The sequence below is a fragment of the Carassius gibelio genome, chromosome A12 (genome assembly GCF_023724105.1).
Source record: "Carassius gibelio isolate Cgi1373 ecotype wild population from Czech Republic chromosome A12, carGib1.2-hapl.c, whole genome shotgun sequence".
Taxonomy (NCBI): domain Eukaryota; kingdom Metazoa; phylum Chordata; class Actinopteri; order Cypriniformes; family Cyprinidae; genus Carassius; species Carassius gibelio.
In genome coordinates, this window is record NC_068382.1 from 6,478,558 (window position 1) to 6,499,957 (window position 21,400).

General features: G+C 38.0%; 3 protein-coding genes across 5 annotated transcripts in view; 1 reads left to right on the forward strand and 2 right to left on the reverse strand.

Annotated features, from left to right (window-relative positions):
* Positions 1–10,786, reverse strand: part of LOC128024993 (protein bicaudal C homolog 1) — an 85,633-nt gene extending 74,847 nt beyond the window's left edge. Inside the window, exon 1 of the mRNA XM_052610928.1 lies at positions 10,435–10,786. Coding sequence (XP_052466888.1) covers positions 10,435–10,627 — 193 coding nt within the window. The 5' untranslated portion in view covers positions 10,628–10,786. The remainder of the gene's footprint in view (positions 1–10,434) is intronic.
* A 1,374-nt stretch (positions 10,787–12,160) lies between these two features.
* Positions 12,161–16,938, forward strand: LOC128025005 (DNA-directed RNA polymerase III subunit RPC4). Of its 3 annotated transcripts, none has more exons than XM_052610949.1 (9): positions 12,161–12,262; positions 12,584–12,764; positions 13,008–13,054; positions 13,252–13,400; positions 14,104–14,228; positions 14,325–14,427; positions 14,514–14,782; positions 15,029–15,181; positions 16,306–16,938. In XM_052610949.1, the coding sequence occupies exons 2-9, from the start codon at positions 12,585–12,587 to the stop codon at positions 16,456–16,458; spliced, it is 1,179 nt and encodes a 392-aa protein (XP_052466909.1). In that variant the 5' UTR covers positions 12,161–12,262; position 12,584; the 3' UTR covers positions 16,459–16,938. The 3 variants fall into 3 exon arrangements, with proteins under 3 accessions (XP_052466909.1, XP_052466908.1, XP_052466910.1); XM_052610948.1 differs by having other exon boundaries at positions 12,169–12,262; positions 12,562–12,764; XM_052610950.1 differs by having other exon boundaries at positions 12,178–12,362.
* tfam (transcription factor A, mitochondrial) lies at positions 16,895–20,623 on the reverse strand. Its single transcript, XM_052610957.1, has 7 exons — positions 20,379–20,623; positions 19,939–20,066; positions 19,757–19,827; positions 18,788–18,937; positions 18,541–18,636; positions 18,352–18,408; positions 16,895–17,546 (listed from the first exon to the last, which is right to left on the reverse strand). The coding sequence occupies exons 1-7, from the start codon at positions 20,462–20,464 to the stop codon at positions 17,304–17,306; spliced, it is 831 nt and encodes a 276-aa protein (XP_052466917.1). The 5' UTR covers positions 20,465–20,623; the 3' UTR covers positions 16,895–17,303.
* Between the last annotated feature and the right edge of the window lie 777 nt (positions 20,624–21,400).

Sequence of the window (21,400 nt, forward strand, 5' to 3'; positions counted from 1 at the left end):
GAGGTGGAACCAGAGGAGTGGAGTCCCGAGGCGGCGGATGGTCGACGACTGACCAAGGTGGAGCCGGAGGGACGAGGGAGCCCGGTGGAGCAGGTGGGATGACAGGCCACGGTGGAGACGAGGGAGCTAAGAGCCAAGGCGGAGCCGCTGGGTCGAAGGACCGAGGAGGAGTCCAGGGCTCGGAGGCTGGAGGCGGAGACAGGGCCTTAACACGCCAAGGCGGAGCTGGAGACTGGCAGTCCAGCGGCGAACCACCGCGCCCCGATGGCGCGGACTGAGGGTGAGCTGCGGGACTGACTGGCACCAGCAGGGATGGCGAGGAACTGGCTGGTCTAGGAGGAGGAGAGAGGAGAAGGATGGGAGGAAGGACAGGAGGATCAGGACTGGACGGAACCAGCGAAAGAGGAGTAGAGGGACCAGCAGGTTTGGGAGGAGGCGGGAGAGGGAGGCTGGGAGGGAATACAGGAGACACAGAAGATTCAGGGCTGGGCGGAACCAGCGGAGACACAGAAGATTCAGAGCTGGGCGGAACCAGCGGAGACACAGAAGATTCAGAGCTGGGCGGAACCAGCGGAGACACAGAAGATTCAGAGCTGGGCGGAACCAGCGGAGACACAGAAGATTCAGAGCTGGGCGGAACCAGCGGAGACACAGAAGATTCAGAGCTGGGCGGAACCAGCGGAGAAACAGAAGATTCAGAGCTGGGCGGAGCCAGCGGAGATACAGGAAACTCAGGGCTGGGCGTAACCAGCGGAGAAACAGAAAACTCAGGGCTGGGCGTAACCAGCGGAGAAACAGAAAATTCAGGGCTGGGCGTAACCAGCGGAGAAACAGAAAACTCAGGGCTGGGCGTAACCAGCGGAGAAACAGAAAACTCAGGGCTGGGCGTAACCAGCGGAGAAACAGAAGATTCAGGGCTGGGCGTAACCAGCGGAGAAACAGAAAACTCAGGGCTGGGCGGAACCAGCGGATAAACAGAAAACTCAGGGCTGGGCGGAACCAGCGGAAATGGAGCAGAGGAAATGACTGGAGGAGGTAGGAGTGGGAGACTGAGAGGGTATACAGGGGAATCAGGGCTGGACGGAACCAGCGGGGAAACAGGAATATTAGGGATTACCTCCGTAGACCAGTCCATCAGATCCAGAACTTGCTCCATATGACTTTCAGAGACTGTATACAGCTCACCCTCAGTCGCAGGAGTGTGGGCAGGGCTTTCCTCCACGCCCTCGATCTCCACGAGGACTCCCACGATGCACGGTGTTGCCGGCTCACACACCTGGTCAGTCGCGCTCTCGAGATCCGGCTCCCTGTCAGTGGATGGCTCGGGCTCTGCGGCTGCGGTGGGCTCTGGCTCCGTGCGGCGTGATGGTGGCTGGCTGGTCTCTGGGTCGGGAGTGGGGCTGGCGAGGTCCTCTATGGGGCAGATGGTGAGAGATGAGCCATTTCTCGCCAGAGTCCACTCCACGAATGCGGCGAAATCCTCTCGAGGACCATCTTCGGACGACAACGCTCTGCATTTGGAGTTCAGGCTGGTGTTGTAGAAGGTGCAGAGCGCGCCGTCCGGGTAGCTGGTGGCATTAGCTAATAGGAAAAACTGTCTGGTATGGTCCTCGAGAGAACGTCCTTCCTGCTTCAGCAGGAGGATGAGGAATTCGGGACGATAGAGGGGATCCATAGACACTAAGAAACAAAAAAGACTTTGAAAAAACGAAAGCAAAACGGAGGGAAAGACGCAGTTTTCTACTTTCTCTTTAGTGGTCGGGTCTTCTGTCACGGTTTTACGCTGCCTGAAGGAATACGGAGTCGAGGATAAACGGAATAAGGTTTTTAATATAAACAACACAGGGGATATCCAACATGGAGCACAGAGGTAGACACACGTAAGTAGCAAGTGATGAATGAAGACCCGACCAAACAGAACTGAAAGGACAAGGCTTAAGTACAAAGGATAATTGGGGAAACACAGGTGGATGGAATCATTAAATTAACAGGGACATGGAACACATGAGGAAGATAATAGACACACCTGGGAACTAATCACGGAAGACAGAAACTGGGTCACTGGGGCAAAAACATTAAATGAGTCCAGGTGTGTGACAACTGTATGAATTTTAATATCTAAATTAAAAATATCTCTCACTGCATAAACACATAAATATACTGCATGTATAATGTATTTCTTAACAACATCTGGACCAAAAAAAATAAAATAAATTGACTCCGCAGGCAGTTTAAGCCAACATCTGGGAAGCCAAAGCCAGTAGGCATGAAGAAATCCTGGAATCCTGGGAAATAATCCATTATATAACTTATGTCTTAAACTGTACATATTTTTAAGCGCAATAACTGTATAAAGATTAAAATGCCAATTACATTACTCATTCTGCCGGGAAACTATTGGGTGGATTCTACAAAATTGTTTTAAATGAACAAAGAGAATCACCTAAACAAAAACTATGAAATGCAATTACTGATTATTTTTTTGTATATAAAGTCAATCAATGCCAGTGCATAAAAGAAAATTTTCTGTCTCTTTAACACAACAGCTATGCCTATAAACATAACGTGACAATCCAAGATGTATCAAATTTACAGGTTTGACTGCTTTGAAAAACAACCATTTGGTTTTCAACTCAGATGAGTTGAGTTAGTAGCTATAGTGTAATGGCTTGATCTTTTCCTTGTCATAACAAAGTCTCTGGTCTATGCCAGAATTTTTTAAAAACAGAGACTATCCAACAGCTGCGGTGAATTATGCGCTGTGAGCACTGGGACTCTTCCGCCCACCACCTCTCAAGGGTCTCTCAGACCCGAACAACACAAGCCAGGGTTTCTGAATGGTCCCAATATACTTGATTCAACCACCTTTTATAGACTGATTTCCATTCTTTCCAACATGTATTGGCCTTTATATTGGTCTTTTGCATTGTATTACGCTTGCTATGTGCCAACTGAGTTGCTTTGTCTGTCAGATGTGCTTAAAACTTATGAACTCAAGATCAAGGCCACAAGCGATTAACCTCAGCAGTGGTTCTCGAGGAAAATGCCACGTTTACCCTCTGAAAGCTACAGAGAAAACTGTTTCCCTAGGCCTCCATCCAGTTAGCCCCAACCTCAGCGGATTCCCTTCCTGTCTCTATACTTTCATCCAATAGACAACTAAAAGATAAACTTTTAAACCAAGCCTCAGTCAAGCACGCACTCAAATATACCCAGAACACAGTCAGCCAAAGTACACTTAACACACAAGCATTTTTAGAATGTACTCTTTGTATTTCCATAAATGGAATGCCATTTTTGTGTCTCAGTTTACTAGGAATTTAGTAAGCTGGGATACATAGTAAATAAATGATTGTCAAATGTCTTAAAAAAGAAGTGATGTTTATGTGAAGCTTCTGTGATGGTAAAACTAACTTAACCTAAAATTTCCACATTATAAACATGCTATAAAACTGAGGCATTTTACAAAATCACCAGGCAGCAACAATGTTTTATTTGGGATGCCCAGAATGAATCAGTCCCATTTGTAATAAGAGTTATGCTTGTTAAACAAGCCATTTGATCCCTTCCTGTTTGGACTATCAAACAAGCTGCTAGTTCACTTTGGTGCCTGACTCTGACTTATGCTGATCAAAGACATTGACTCTGTGAGCTATCGTGTAAACTTCTACAGGCATTTCTTTTGCAAATCTCTAGCCAAGATGTGGGAAGAGAAATCGTTTCCGTCTTATCTAAGACATGATGCAAAACAATCTGGACTTTGGAAATTTGGAAAAACCCAAAGCTCTTGATGTAGACTGGACACAGAAAACTACTTAATTGTGCAGACACTATCTAGAAAGTCAAGAAATTGTAATATACAATAATCTCCAAAACTCTATCCAAAATAGAGTCATTGACTGCTAGATACCACTGTAATCCTACAGAATAGCTTGAACAATAGGGTTGACTGCTCCAACTCTGAACCCATCTCGCTTGTTTCCATGTGTCTTTGCCATTTGGTCTCAGAACAAATAAAACTGGATATGAATCAGCTTAAAAAATTGATGCATGAAGAGGAAGTTAGTTCAGTTGTATAGCTACTATTAATCTTTACAAAAGACTAACTGATTTAAATAGTATTAACTATTAACTTTATGCCCCTGTATAAAAATCTAGTGGGTGACCATCTAAGGCAGAATCTTAACCGAAAGGAACCTCATGAGTTTCTGACTGACCATTGCCACAATTGATTCGATAGAGTTTGGCATTAGCATGTTGCTAAGATAATGATGTAATGCTCTAATAATCATACAGATACATCATAGACAATTTAATTTAATTTTATTTAATTTAATTTAATTTAATTGCCTCATCAGCTAACAGAAACATTTAAAATGCAACATATTTTATTATGGATGCACCAATTCTAAAATTCTGTCCCATACCAGTACATCAATAATTATTGTTAGGTTATAGCCAACGAGTGATATTCAAAATTCAATACTATTTTGTTTTTATGAAACAAACAAACAAACAAATAAAATTAATTTAGGAATTACCACACATTTATATTCATTTTGATTACATTTAACAGTGTTATTAAAGGGGTCATATGATGCTTTTTTAAAGATCATTATTTTGTGTATTTGGTGTAACAGAATATGTTGACGCTTTAATGTTCAAAGAACACATTTTTCAAATACTGTACACTATTGTAGGTCCTCTATCCCCTGCCTTTCTCAAACACATAATTTTCTACAAAGTCCCTCCTTCTGACAAGCGCAGTCTGTTCTGATTGGCCAAATGACCCAGTGCATTGCGATTGGCCGAACACTGAAAGCAATCGTCAGAAATGTAAAGGCTGATTTATAGTTCTGCGGCAGACCTACTCCGTAGCCGTTATGCTGTAGGCTAAGCATCAGTTTCATTTATACTTCTGTGTCGTTGTCCGCGTCGATGTGCAGTACACATCCAAACCGCTAGTCTGCAGTGTCCACGGGCATGTTGCTGGTGTAACCTGCAGTACCACGACAAAGGCTGTGCAGCTTGTCGGAGAAGCATTATAGCTGCGACGGTGGCAAATAAATACCAAAACATTAAATCATTATGTAAAACTACAAAAGGAGACAACAGTGGAACAGGAGAAGATGGCCTTATTTCCGTCTCCACAAGGAATTGTAAACACACACAAAACTCAAGAACATACAGAGGAAAGGACTCTTGAAAACCAATCACAGCACTTGCAGTCGGCGTAGAATTGAGGCCCCGTTAGATGTTTGGAGAGGTGCATGTCAGGTTATGGTGTAGGCTACGGTTTAAGATGTGCGATATGTGTAGGCTATGGCGTAGGTTCGACGCAGAAGTATAAATCAGCTTTAAGACCCCTTTCCATAATCACAAGCTTCAGCTTTCAAAATAAATGTAAGGACAGTTAATAATGTCCTTAGTTTTACCATCAATTCAGTGATGATGCTCATATGTGTTTGCAGTACACAAGCCACGGACGGTTAAGACAGCTGACTCCACTGTGTTACCCTCTTTCTCTCTCTCTCTCTCTCTCTCTCTCTCTCTCTCTCTCACACACACGCAAATGACCTCAGAATGACCTCCTCTCCTAGGTTTACAAAACAGTCATCCATAAAATGCATCGCTGTTCTGTAGTAAGTAATCTTAAAGATTCCTAAATGCATCTACTTTCGGAAGGCCAGATAAAGTGCTTTTGCTTTTGCCTAGAAACACACAGCATCTCCCTGACATGGCTGCTTCAACACTGCGATTACTGAAACCACGCCTTCTTTCTTTGCGTGAACATTTAGGCGGCATTATGCAAATATTTCCACATAGTGACGTAGACATGCGGGGGCATGTTTGAATGAGGCGTTTAAGGGGACCGTGGCAGTGTCTTAACTTTGATAAAGAATATCTCTTAGGATTTGAGACTTTAGTCTTTGCAACTTTACATATCTTCTTTATGCAACAAGAGTTTGAAAAATTTAAATTGCCTCATATGTTTCTAGTTACTATGTTACATAAATTACTAGTGTTTAAAGATTAACTTGTGAGTTTTAGAATGCAATTGAAATGTAAAAATGTGAGAAATGAGCGAGCACAATTAAAGCTGCAGTCCTTAACTTTATTTGGTTAAAAATGATCCAAAATCAATATTTGAGCAAGTATATAACCAGCCAGTATTTGAAACTATCACCCTTACTTTAGCCCGATTCACATACGTTAATTTATAATAATGTTTTCAAATTTGAGCAGTACAGATAGGTTTCTGCGGGAAATTCGAGCATGGCACTGTGTCATTATGTCACATAAAGAAGTTGTCCCGGCTACTAGGCTACCGCATTTGAGGGTCCTGCAGGTGGCAGATAATTTAATTATAGCCCATTCCCACAGCAGCTGGAATAACTGAATGTCAAAAAAATTATTTTGATTCCGGATTTTAATCAAGAAAGATTATATGAAACACATGTGAATTAAATTAAATTATATTCCAGTTTTAAATGTGCTTCTGATTACAGATCGTCTAGGTTTACACAAGATGAGTATGTTAAAGACAACCTCTAAAATCAAAATATTTGATAATAATATTTTGCAGGGTTTGATGTGATATGAGCTAATCGATCGTTAGATTAAGTCACCAATGGTAGCGTGATGTATTGTAATGCTTTTTTCCTCAGTTGGTCGAAGTAAAGTATGGCAAACTTGTTACTTAATGTTACTTGTTCAGATGACAATATATGGTGAAAATTCTTATTTGGGTCATATATTCCAAGACATAGGCTAGAATCTGTCATTACTAAGTACAGTAAATATCCACACTGGTGCGGTGACTGAGAGCTACACATTCACCTCAAACAGATTCATCCGCGCTGGAACACAACCAAAGTAGACTGTATAAAAACATGGACTTATTGTCCGTGACATCACCCATAGGTTTCCGAAGAGCGTTTTTGAAGCTAAAAGTAGGCGGAGGCGGCCATTGCCATCTTGTCAGCGTGTCACCGCACGTCAATTCCGGATAATCAAAAATGGACAAAAAGGCGGGAGATGGTTTTTGAAACCTAGCCCACCTAGCTCGATGGCGGTGTCAGAAGCGGCAATCCTCCTGTCACTCAAGTGGTCAATCCCATAATTATCCAGAACTTTAAGGCTTAATATAATTTAAAGGATGAGTTATAAAATAATTCACCCCCCTCACAGTTGAATTGAAGGGCATTAGCTATAAAGACCAAAATTTATTGAACTAGGCTGTAAACGTTGTTTTTTTTTTTCTGCTGTAAAGTTTGGCATTGGCATTTGGCATTGGCATTGGCATGGGCATGGGGGAAGTCGTGGCCTAATGGTTAGAGAGCCGGACTCGCAATTGAAGGGTTGTGAGTTCGAGTCTCGGGCCAGCAGGAATTGTGGGTTGGGTGAGTGAATGTACAGTGCTCTCTCCACCCTCAATACCACGACTTAGGCATTGAACCCACTGCTCCGTGCGTGCGTGCGTGTTTGTGCGTGCGTACTTCGGATGGGTTAAATGCAGAGCAAGAATTCTGAGTATGGGTCACCATACTTGGCTGAATGTCAACGTCACTTTCATTTTAACATGGGGAGTCTATGTGATTGACTCCCTTTTGCGGCCAGTCGATGAATTACAGTTTAAGTCACTTCCATATGGGTTTCACAAGAGAGAGCGGGAGGTTGCTGCTTGGAGCGCTTGGATCACAACCATATCACAGCCCATGCCAGGAAGGAACTGCAATGGCTGGTTTTCAAACATAGGTGGCAACAAAGAGATAACATTTATGGACTGCAGCTTTAATCATGAATGTAAATATATATATATATATATATATATATATATATATATATATATATATATATATATATAGTAACAATTCTTTCATGGGAAGAAGGAGGCGGGAACCGGCGGACAATCAAAGAAGGCTTGAATAATAAAATAAAGACAAAACAGCATGACAGCCCCTCACGGACAACTGCTGCACACAATCAAAATCAAAACCTGGTCCTCTCTCATCCTCCACTGTCGTCGCTCCTGTTTTATATCCCTCCATCTCCTCCGTGGGACTCGAGACTGGTGGGTCGAGCAGGTGTCGCTCATTTCCAATCACTCCACCCGGCCTCGCTCCATTCCCACGGCTCTCGGCCCCGCCCTGCTCGTCACATACATATATACATATATATATATATATATATATATATATATATATATATATATATATATATATATATATATATATATATATATATATATATATATATATACATACATATATATCTTCAGCAGACTGCATATTACACTATATGGGTGCTGACCTGCAGCCACAGAAGCATGTATATCTTCTTGATACTACGAATCTACAACACTGTAGTGCATTAAACGTAAGATTAAACAGACGGGTCACAATACATCTTGGTATGAACACATTCCTTCTCAACATCGACTACACAAATGTAATCATTAATATACATCTGGAACAAAAACAAATTCAGACCTCCTTTATGCGATTCGTTACTGATTCTTGAGAATTCCAGAAAAACACCGTGAGCCATTTCTCTACATGAGCCAGTTAAAATAATAATAAAATGAAATGATTAATAGATGTTCCTATCCAAGATATATAATAAGCTTCAGAAAACTTATCTTGAATGTTGCTTAACTCTTCTCATTATATCTGATGAACTAAGTGCTTTTTGAGCGAGCACCTGTGATGTAAACTTTGCTGAAAACAAGCAGTAATGAGCAGTTCTCTCCAGTCACAGCTATTAAATGTGAAGATTGAACAAGGAACTTTAAAATGTGAGAACTGCTCTTATGATTAACAACTTTCAAATCCTCCTTCAACAAAAAGACTATAAATGTTGCAAATGAAGTATATCTTCTTGTGGTAAAGTCTGATACCAGAATGTCTATTCAATTTTTTTTTTTTTTCTTACAATAAAAGTGCTTTCTACTTCTGTGGATCACAGAATGGTTATTTTGGATATATAACACAAGGTCCCTTCATGTTTGTACTCTAGTTTTATGGTTGATCTTAAATCGAATTGTGTAATGCTGAATTCCTATCATTTGGTTTGGCAATTAAATCTCAAAATGTACACAAGTTCGGTTGCACTTTATTTTACAGTACGTGTACTAACATGTAGTTATAGTGTACTTACAGTGTATTTATCTAAGAAAGTTCTGGTAACACAAGGTAGCTACATGGGGTAGGGTTAGGTTTAGGGTTAGTACCTAGTTATTACATAGTTACTGTGATTACTATAATAAGTACATAGTATGTACATGAGGAACAGGACTGTAAAATAAAGTGCTACCAAACTTCTCTGTGCATCTTCTAGGAAAATTCCCAATCTTAATAGCATTCCTTCAGCAAGCAGGTTGACCAAATGCACTCTAAAACCCTGTGAGGAGATGCTGAATGACCTCAGCAGGAAGGATTGCTGCGGTTAACTGAACCTAGAGACTTTGTGAGTGTAGGATGATGATGATGTCCCTTTCTGAACTCATACGGTACCATGAAACAACATGGAAAGCATGACCCGACATGGACAAAGTATTACAGAGCAGAGAGCTTCAAAGTGTTTTACCATCCTTACAGAGAGGCCCCGTCGATTTCTATCAACTACTTGATAAATCCATTAATTTAAAAACAAAACTATTTTTCTTTGCTCAGTTCTGTGCTAGGCTAGTAAGTAAAAATCACATGCAATCCGAATCGTAAGCCGAAAACATGTTAATTCATCATCCAAACTTTACATTTACTCTCATCCTCCACTTTTCTGAAGCGGTTGACCACACTGTCATTTGTTTTAAAATTACTTCAACAAAATGAGAAAAAAAAAGACAACATTCAAGACCAATGTCAAAAGCAGAAATAACACTGCCTCTATTGGTTGAGTTATTCACTGCACACACAGTTCATGTCTTACAGTACAGTCTTCACATTGAAACAAAATTGTGATTTTACACTAAACACCTAATATCATAAGAAAAAACACATAAATCAGTCCTTAAGATATGTATATTCAAACTATACAACAACACTACAAACTTTCTTCAAAACATTTGGAAGCTCTCTATGCAAACTGAGCAATGGGGCCTCAACTACTGGCTTTTAGTCTGGATTTCTTAGCTAGATTATTTTGATAAGATTTTCATTATACTATTTATTTAAACTTATTTTTCTGAAAACAAAATGGGCATGGAAGTGAGAATTATACATAGGAGTTGAACAAAGGAAAAGAGAAACAACTCTGCAGATGCAGTCGATTTTACATTACTATTATATTTGTTCAGATAAACAGTACAATTATAACCAACAATTGTGCACTTGGAGTAGTAAACATTTAAGTTTTACTTGCATAATGTTGGTTTATAACTCTTTAAACTCTCTAAAAAAATGACAACTGTTGTCATGGAAACAACAGTTTTACCTAATAACATGATCTCCAGTTTTTTCCGGTCCACTCGAAACCTCTCCTCGGTCCACTCGGGGTCCGGAGGTGCAGTGGGTCCGCTGGAGTCATCCTCAGACACGGGCAGAGGGGAATCAGCGCTGCGCTCGCTGTTGGAGCCCGGATCGGACTGCTGTAAGTATTCGCTCAAGGGTTCACACTGAGCGGCCATGACTTTCACAGAGCACCGCTGACTCTCCGTAGCCGTCAGATCAGATCATTCCCGCGGAGAGTGAGCGCCAGTCATAGCGGCCACGGGCTCTGTGTGACTTACACTGACCCGACGAGTATAAAGTGAGGGCAGGCACAAGCAGAGCGCCGCCCTTTGTTCAATATGAGCCAAGGGCGAATGGAAGGGGTCTGTCACAAAACTTAGTGAGCTGCCTACTAGACAACATTTTGTTTACTACATTACTGCATGCTTTGTTTAAAAACATATGTAGCTATAGATAGATTTATTGATATAACTGTTTTATTGTAATATATAATCGTTAGGCCTATATTTGTATTTGTTACTATTATAATAGCCTAGGTAAATATAATACTGGGGAAGTTTTTTAAAAGATGCAGCATACAACACGAGAACACAGCAGAATTACTCAAGAATGATTGATCTGATGAGTGGTGATTTCATACTAATAGGCTAATAAAACAGTTTAAGACACCGTATAAGACTATATAAAATAAAGCTAAACTACTTTTACAATTAAAATTAAAATGCCGCACCAATTGCACCCCCCCCCCCCGCGTTTCATTTATTTTACAAAAAAATGTATTATAAATAAATGTACCTATTTATTATTACAAATAAATAAAATATAAAACTATATAATATACATATTTTAATATGTATTGAATAATTGATTATTATTATTTAATTGTATTTAACCATTACACCTCGGGTGTGCATTATTTTCTAATAACGCAATGGACCGGAGAAATTATACCGCTTATACCACGGTTACCACACCTCACATATTTTTCACATGTTGTATTTAAAGACATTCGTCAGGTTTTATCCTTAATCACACACATCTCATCTACAGCTGTTCATCTTCAAGAACAGCACCGTTATTAGTGAGTAACATCAAGAAGCTTTTAGGTTAAGCTAAAATATTTGACTGATCGACAGAGCAGTGCTGACAAGACGTTTCTGTGCTCGTGTATGTTTCCGTCTGTGTGTGTTTGCCGTGGGTTTCCCTGAAAATAATTGCACACCTTAGAACAAGAGTTCTAAGACTTAATTCCTGGGGGACCGGAGCCCAGCAGAGTTTTGCTCCAACACACATACAGTTTAATATCAAGACAAAAAGCTACAAAAGATGTCTAAAAATAAATATAGTCATATTTTACTATATAAATGCTATAAATTATTATTATATAGGCCAAAGTATGAATTGTTTATTAATGTGATAAAATAACTGTATAAATCAATACAATGGAATATAAAGGATGTTAAAATATGTAACACAATATTAATAATATAGAAGTAATAAAATAGTTTAGTTTAATAGTAAGACAATTATGACAATATAAGACCATATACATTCAGAGATGAATATAGACTAAAAACATTTTTACTATATGCATTAAAATGTATTATTCATTAATGTGATAAAATAACAACAGTACAGAATAATATAATATAATATAATATAATATAATATAATATAATATAATCTTTTGTGACTTTATTCTTTGGTAAATCCGTATCACGTGACCAATGATGCTTCTGCAAGGATGTAACGTTAGCTGTCAGCTGGACGAATTTAACAGATATTATTTAAAGTGTTTACACCAATTTCAAGTACGTACGGTCTTTAATTTCACTTATTATTAACGTTATTCGGTACAGAAGTATTTCCGTCATGATTCCAGCGCTTTTCCAAATCCACCGGCATACACTGGTATTTAAGGCTTTGTTTTGATAGCTTAGGTTGCTAACAAAATGGAGGCGCGCAGCAATTGTGTTTGAATGAACGTTTGTTTTATATAACACCCATAACTCTCCGAGGCTCTTTTTGCCATTGTACCACTCTGGGAAATCACGTTTGACCAACAAAACAAATGTCTATGAAGGCATCTCACTAGGGTTGTTGTTTTCAGTAAGTGATTCTGGGTCTCGCAGGATGTCTGAACATGGAGATGGAGATGGAGATGTGGATGCAGAAGCGAGCTCATCTGCCTCTTTCAGAACATCAATTGCTCTGGGTCGAGGACTGCCAGGCCGAGTATCACTGAATCCACCTCCACCAGGCAGACTGACCTCTCTGCGCTCCAGAGATCTGACTCTGGGTGGCTATAGAAAGGTTTCACCTTCTAATGTCAATGGTTCAATATCAGATGCTGCTCTAAACTTTGTTTAAAACACAAACATATTAGATGAAGTCAGTAGTTATTTTCACAATACACTGCTTAAAAGCAGCTTTATAGAAAATAATACATATTTTACTCTAATGTTTTCAGTGCAACATCTTAAATACTCGTCCAGTTTTAGAGAGGTGTCTGATGTAGATAATATATATAATTTTTATTTTATTTTTTCCCTACAGAAAACCTTTGTACCGAATGTTCACTCTGTTCGCAAAACTAAAGATGGGTAAGTATTTTAAACCTCGTAATAAACTTGAATCAGAGTTTTAAAAGAGTTAATTGAATGTAATAATTAGTTCAAACCCTTTTTTCCTCCCAAAGTTTAAATACCAGAGACTCATTTTCACTTTATCTTCAGCTTTTATCAAAAAAAAAAAAAAAAATCTTTGTGGCTTTACCGTATAAATCACTTGTGTTCTGGAGGTTACAGGAGGAGAGTCACACTGCACCAAAGAAAAAGAGAAGAGAGAAGGAAGACAGACAAAGAGAGAGACGACGGCGAGACAAACCTCTGACAATTCAGTCTCACTCCATCTTTGAGCAGGGTCCAGCAGACACCTACAGAAAACTAGGTAAAGCCATAGACTGTATAAAAACAGGGTAAATCACATTTTTAAAGCACTCAGTTACTGACTTTCAGTTAACTCCTCTGTTAAATTTTTAAGCGGTGGGTGTTATGATTGCAGTTTTAACCCTGTCATTCTTATGCATCATTTAACCTTGATATGCATCCCAATGTAGTAATTAGGCTTGCACTACATCAAATCGTTATACAATCTCAATATAATCCTCAGTATAACCACGTAACAAATTGGTAACGCCAACTTACAACTACTGAAAGCATATTCATTTTTACCTATCTATGTACATACAGTAAAGTTCCATAATGCAGCAATATTGTACCATATAGCAAATCGCAACTGTTTGGCTGTTTATATTGTCACAAAATGTAAACTCCTTTTTTTTGTTTTGTCGCACAACTGTATATATGAAATTGGATTTATAAGTATATCCAACTTTATTTGCAAATAGTATACTCACAACACATTATATAAATTATAGCACATCTCAACTGCTTGATGTTTATATCAAATGTAAACAACACTATTGCTCATCAATCTGAGCTGCAAAATGCGTCTATAAGGCATGAAGTTATGTGCATTGTGAAATAATGAAATAAATAAATAATTGGGAATTCTGACTCATGCTAGTACAATGAATATTAAATATCAAATAAAATGTCGTCAAGTCACTTTTGTGTGCCTGATCTTACAGGTAACTGGAGCAGCTCTACCCTGAGTGACTGTGATCCTGCACCTGTCACAAAATGCGTTAAAAAGGAAAAGAAAAATACGGAGGATGATGACGATGAAATCTTGCAAAAACTCCAACGAGATGATGTAAGCCCCAACGAGCCTTTATCGTCTTACGTATTTCTTGGAGTCTTGAAAGTTAACCAGTAGCATTTTAATATTTTTCCTGCTTTAATTGAGCAGTTTTTGGATGATCCTGGATTACAAAATGATCCCAAGCAAAGACCAATCAGACTTCCATTCTATCAGTCATGCAGCTTTTTGTCAACAGATGCAGCTAGTTCATGTAAGTTACAGTTTATGGCTTGTTTTGATGCTAGTTTTTGTTCCGTTTACAGTAAACAAAGAACTAAATCCAAGATATTTTTGCAGTTAAAGAAGAGACAGCATCTAATAACGCACTGAAATCAGCCAGAGCTGAGCAGACATACTCTGTGCCAGTGAGGGGCACGCTTGCATGCCCGCCGCAGCAGCCGACGGTTGGAGAGCTGTTTCATCAGCTGAGTGTTTCAGATAAGGAAGAACTACTGTTTATTCAACTTCCTGATACCATACCCGGTCAACCTAAAACCTCGAGCCTAGAGAAAACCAGAAAGGATAGCAAGACCGAAGACAAGCGCTCATCGCAAATCAAAGCTCTTGTAAGATTTCATACTGTGCCTTAATAAGGTGTCATATCCTATATTTACTGTATATTGTGATACTCTTTTGAAAGTTAAACTTTTCATTATAATTTTCCAAATTCTTTTTCTTTTTTGGCTGTTTTTTATGAAATGTTTTTTATGAATGTGTGTTCGCACCGGAATTTCATAGTATGATTTCAAAGCACATTCATTTATTATCATCTGCAGTAAGGATTTTAATGCTGTGTTTATATCATTCTTCAGGATCAGCCTGATAAAGCCGCTGTACCTATGCTGTCTGACTTCTCAGAGGGCCTGATTGGCAAACTGCAAATTAGAAAGTCTGGTAAAGTCCAACTGGTCATGGGAAACGTTACATTAGATGTCTCAGAGGGAGCGGCCTTCTCTTTCCTACAGGTGAGTTAATGCATTCTCATTTTTAATAGTTGCAATGTAGCAGAATAAAAATAAAAATAAAAACTTTTCAGTTCTGAAAACACATCAGAATAAAGTTGTTTGACATAATATCCAAAACATCTGTAAGACCAGTTTATATTAATAAAAAATATATATATTGGAAACACAATGCAAGAATATGTAAACAGTGTTATTCTTCAGTATTCAGCTTTCATCTAGTTTCAGCATGTTTATTACATACATTATTTAATTGCTATATATATATATATATATATATATATATATATATATATATATACATATATATATATATATATATATATATATATACATATATATATATTTATTTATTTTTTACATATAGTGAAATTGTGACAGCTGGGCCTGCCAGTCTTCAAAAATGTACCATTTATCATAAATCACCATTAAAGTAAACTTTTCATACAATTATATAACTGGTGTCATATGGACCACTTTTACAATAAATTTGGTTGATTATGAAGCCATTGATCAGTGTAATTATAAAATGTCTTTTTTATTTCATGGAAGAAAGTAGGGTTTGGGATTTATGGTTGCATTCAGGTGTTTATATTTTTGCACGGCTAATGTTGAAGTCAACTGGATCTGTTTAATTTATTAAATCAATAGTTCACCCAAAAATTACAATTGGTTGAAAGTTTACTCACCCTCAGGCAGGAGTTTGTTTCTTCATAAGAAACATATTTGGAGAAATTGAGCTTTGCATCACTTGCTCACCAATGGATTCTCTGCAGTGAATGGGTGCCGTCACAATGAGAGTCCAAACAGCTGATAAAAACAGACTAGTCCATCAGTTAACATCTTGTGAAGTGAAAAATTGTTTGTAATAAATCCATCAAGACTATTAATTATTATGGATTATAGACTGGTATTTAAAGTTAAAACACCTTAATGACGGATTTGTTTCTTACTAACACAGCTTTTTCACTCTTCAAGGTTTTAATTGATGGACTGGAGTCAGGAGGATTATTATTATGAGTATATATATGTTTTTTATAATTTTGGGTGAGGTGTCCTTCAAATGGACTGAAGATCTCCTAACATGAAGTGTGTTTCATGGGATATGATTGTTTTTGTATCTGCAGCAACTTGTGTGTGTGCGTCTGTCAGAGGGTCTCACCGGGGACATGACTGTGCTGGGAAACATCACACACAAGCTGGTGTGTTCACCTGATTTTGAGACTTTACTGCTAGAAGCCAAACTGCCGTCTGATCCCAGCTCGGCTTCCAAGTCCTGATCTTCTCCCTCAAGAATATTACAAATTATAATGTAAATATCTGTTAAATGTAACATTTTTAAATGTGAAGTTTCATGTCCAGAGTTGACACTTGCATTAGAAGATAATTTCCAATGTTTATTTGAGGCCACTTTATCTGCATTTAAAGTGATAGTTCACCTAAACTGAAAATGGACATTTATTCACCCTTTATGCTATAAAAGAGCAACTTTGAAAAATATTTAAGGTGCTTTCCCCCATAGAATGTATTTAAATGTACATTTGCACATTTAGTGATTGAGGCGTCGTATGGCAATTACCTGTATTTGTTTTACACAGAATAAAGTCAGTTATATATTATAATTAGGGGAACTATAACTTTAATCTTGGCACACTTTTGAAATTCTTAATGAAGTTGTGTAGCATTCTTTTGTAAATGCCTCCTGTTGCTTTTATAAAAAAAAATGTTGTTTATTTTGTAAGTAAAGACATTATACAAAACATGGTGTCCTCTTTTAAAGCATGATATACAAACTCATTCTACGAAGCAAATGAAAACTGATGTCAGTCTTAGTTTTATAGCCAGTCAAGAAATTTTTCTTGCCTTCAAGAATTCTTCATCCGTGAGAAAATGTAGCATTATAAAAATGTCAGGACAGTGAGTGAATGAAAAAAAAAAAAAAAAAAAAAACTGAAAAGACGAGTCATCATGAAGGACTTGGTTTTCACAGTTTTAAAACCTTCATGCTTTGAACACTATATAAATGTAGCTCTACTAACGGAAAGCACAGTTTTTTTTTTTTTAATTGAGGACGGAACTGGCCTTTGTACAGCACTCTCTGTCTAACAGAGTCGTACACATCATCTCACTTCTTGGCGCTCTTCACAGTCTTTTTCACTGCTGTTTCAGTCTTCTTTTTTGGCGCTTTTGCCTTTAGCACTGTTACTTTGGATTTCTGCTTTCTGTCTTTAGTGGCATTGGCTTTGATGGCTCTCCTCTCTTTTCTCCGAACAAGGTCTTCCCTTCCAATCTCGATCATGTGTTCCTCCCACGATTTTATTTCGTTCTTGTAACGGACTTTGTCATCCTCAGCCAGCTGAATGTACATCTGAAAATAAAGCAGTGAAGTCAGATAAAGAATCTTTTTCAAAACATAGTAAGCTTTCAGTTTTTCTAAAATGCCTAATTATAGTGAAAATCTGAGGCAGTATCACATGTACCCTACACAGAGAAGGAAATCTTAGAAAACATTTCAGCAATTTCTATTTTAATTTAAAAATTTAATTTGTTCCTTTGATGGTAAAGCTTAATTTTATCAACATTTTTTTTATGTTGAAAACAGTTGCTGCTTAATTTTGTGGAAAAATTTAATTTGATAAACAGAATGGTCAAGATAAGAGCATTTATTAATAGAAATATTTAAAATCAACACTGTAAAAATCTTTACTCTCACCTTTGATCAATTTAAAGCATCACTGCTGAATGAAAGCTTTAATCTCTTTCCAAAGGAAGGAAAGAAATTGTACAGAACGTTTGAATGGTAACAAATACAGTTTTAAACCAAATTAAAAATGAACAATTTTAACCACTATATTTTCAAGCATTCGTTTCATTCAAAGAAAGGGAAAGACGTAAAGCCCTAATGTTAAATCCTGTGATGCAATCCTGAGCATGGCTAACAGACAGTTCTTGTCAAATGTAAAGTGTAATTGGTAATATCGATGTTGTCACAAGTTTATTAATTGGTGGGGACTCCTAATTGTGAGTGCTATCTATATGATTCACAGAGATACTGCTCATGTAGTGTTTTTAAATTGGCTAGTTTATGAGGTGCCTTAGAAGACAGCAGGCAGCACACTGGGTGATGGAACAGAGCCATAGCTTGAGCTCCAGATGCTCAAGGCAAAACTCACTTGTTTCTGTGTTGCACTGAAACGCTCCCAGTCGTCTCTTAGCGACTTCATCTTTGTCTGGAAAGAAAAAAAATGACATACTCCGTTGTTGCCACCAATAGACATGGTATGAAATACCTCAAATTCATATTATAAAGATTTTGTTTAGTGTTAATGGTCAGTATAAACTGTATATAAGTCAATTTTCACCTGCATATTATTTCCTTTTGCTTCCTCAAAGTGCTCCGACATGAAGATGTTGAAGGCGCTCCTGGGGCGTTTGGGCTTGCCAAGACTGTTCAACTCCTGCAATAGAAGTACAATATTCCTTTACTACAAAGGTCATCAAAATACTTAATACTTAATTTCTAAGGATAAATATAGTGTAGAAGGGAATACAATAAGATTTTGTCAGTGTAAAGAGTCTTATTGGGTTATTATAGTAGGCAAAACTCACCTTCTTCCTCCTGATTGCTTTTCGTTTGGCCACTTTTTGTCGTTTTTCTATCGCAAGAGCAGCAGTCTGTGCAGGACTCAGTTGGGCTTTGTATTTCTCCACCTCAAGCTTATATTGCTCCTTTGATGCCAAAGATGCATCCTGAAATGGCTGCACAATGAAATAGAATTCAAATTAGTGGCTGAATGAGATTTGTTTTAATGGCCAATGATATATTATTGATATTGAGTGTTATATCTAAAAATAAATAGCATATATACATAGAGAGAGAATTTGCAGTATTATGACAAATAAACACTTTCTGTACCTGATTTATAACCAAATTTTATTGAATGCAACCATGAAATATATACATCCCCAGGTAAAAAGTGGCACCACTCACTCTCACCACTTGGAATTTGCAAAAATAAAAAAAAACCTTAAGGGCTCTCAGACTGTGAGAAACAAGATTCTCTGGTCAGATTCACCTCAGTTCTAAGCAGGCACTGCTCATCAGCTGCACAGTACTGGTAAGCTGTACCACAGTAAACGGTGGGAGTGTTTTTCAGTGGCAGATTAAAAGGAAAACTCAGTTCACTAGAACATAGTGATAGCCTTAATGAAAACTAGTCCAGAGCATTCAGGCCCTCAGAATGGGCAGAAGGTTCCCCTTCCAACAGGACAATGACCCCAAGCACACAGCAATAGTGGCTTACGGACAACTCCATGAATGCCCTTGAGAGGCCCAGCCACAGCCTGGGCTTGAGCTCTGGAGAAACCTGAAGTGTCTGCTGGCCCCCCACCCGACAGCTTGAGAGGTGAAGAGGGGAGGAGAAGAATGGCAGATGTGCAAAGCTTTTTGCATCATACCCCAAAAAGACTTGAGGCTATAAAGGTGCTTCAGCTAATTACGGAGTTAATACTTATGCATTTCAGTTTTTTCTTGAACACACACACACACACACACACATATATGAAGCAAGAATGTACCTGCTTCTGTTCAGGAGTCAGCATTTTCCACTGTTGTGCTAACTTTCGGACAATATCCACATTTTTGACTCCTGAACAAAACAGATTGTTCATTATCTTATTTCAAAATAAATCAGAAATGCAAGGTAGCCTAGCTGCAACTAAAGCGGATACATCGGTAACCCAGAAATATTACAAAATACCTGGATTTTGTCTGCTGATGTTGGGATGCATCTCTTTCACATATGTAATGTATGCTGTCAGGGGTCTCTTGGGTGGACCCCCGGTTGTGGTGCTAAAACTCTTTAACACTGGAGCTACACATGAACACCTACAATTGCAAAGCACTGTCACTGTACAAAAACTGTCACTGGTGTTATATTATTAGTATTGTTGTGTAAAAACAGAACAAAACGCTTCTTACACTTTACAAGAAATTACATTTGAACTTTAGCTAACTTACTGAGCTAAAGCAGCGTTGTCACTATATCTTACATTAATATATATGGCTGCTCAAATGTGAAAATATGAGTGTATATCCCTCTCTATTGTAGCTGCATTTAAATACAATATATTTTATATATGATACATTAACTAATAAACAAGTCATGCATCAATAAGCTTAAACTCGAAGCATGCTCACCTCACAACAGATGCGCTCGAGAACAGAGCCAAAGACTTCGCCAGAAGATTCGCACCGACTGACATCAAGCCGAACGGAGCCATCATGCACGTGCGATTATCTTCCCAATAATATGAATCAAATATTTAATACGCACGGTGAGAACAAGACCCACACAGGCTGTCTGGAAGTGAATGTTATGGTTGTGAGTTACAGTTCCGCCTCCGCTAGTAAAGGCGCCATTCCATCTGCCATCTGAGCGAAATGCATTATGGGAGAATTAATTTCATTGAAGAACTTGAAATAAATGAACATTTGTGAAATAGCTAGATTTACTAAATTATTTACGTTCGTTTATTGTTTTGTGGAAGCACGGTGTTATTGTGCTATTCAGTTATAACTTGGTAAAGCGTGTACGTAAATGGTTTAACCCTTTAAAGCCTGATATATATTTTATATAAAATAAAAGTTGGGGGAGAGACCCAGTCTAAGCCAAAATATGCTGCTGGAGTTATCTATATGGCCAAAAAGTAAGATATTCTGATATATCATATTTTATAACAGACTACTTACATACAATACATTGACATATCAGCTGCATGCTATATGTAACATTAGTTTTAATAAAATGTAATAGTTTATAATGAAATGATGATTGAGAGATGTACAAACAAACATTAACTGAAAGCCTGATATTTGATACTTAGAGTATATGAATTTTCTTAATAAAAAGAAGATAAATAATCAAGTAAATATAAGTTGCTTCAGTCCACCAATGAAGCTAACATGTCATTAACAAAATAAAAGTTATCCTTACGTTAATATTTAATAGTATAAAAGATTTCACTTTAGAATTTTTTTTTTAAACTAATGGGGAGCTCAGTGGATTGCTTAAAAGCTCATCATGTCATCGCTAAATTTTGTACAGTGCTAAAGACTTTTCTTTTCAATTCATTTTTGTCTTTCTTTTATTTGTTAGTATTATTATTTTTGTTGATACCCCCTTTCACTTCTAGTTTCTTTAAAGTTTGCGTTGCCTTATT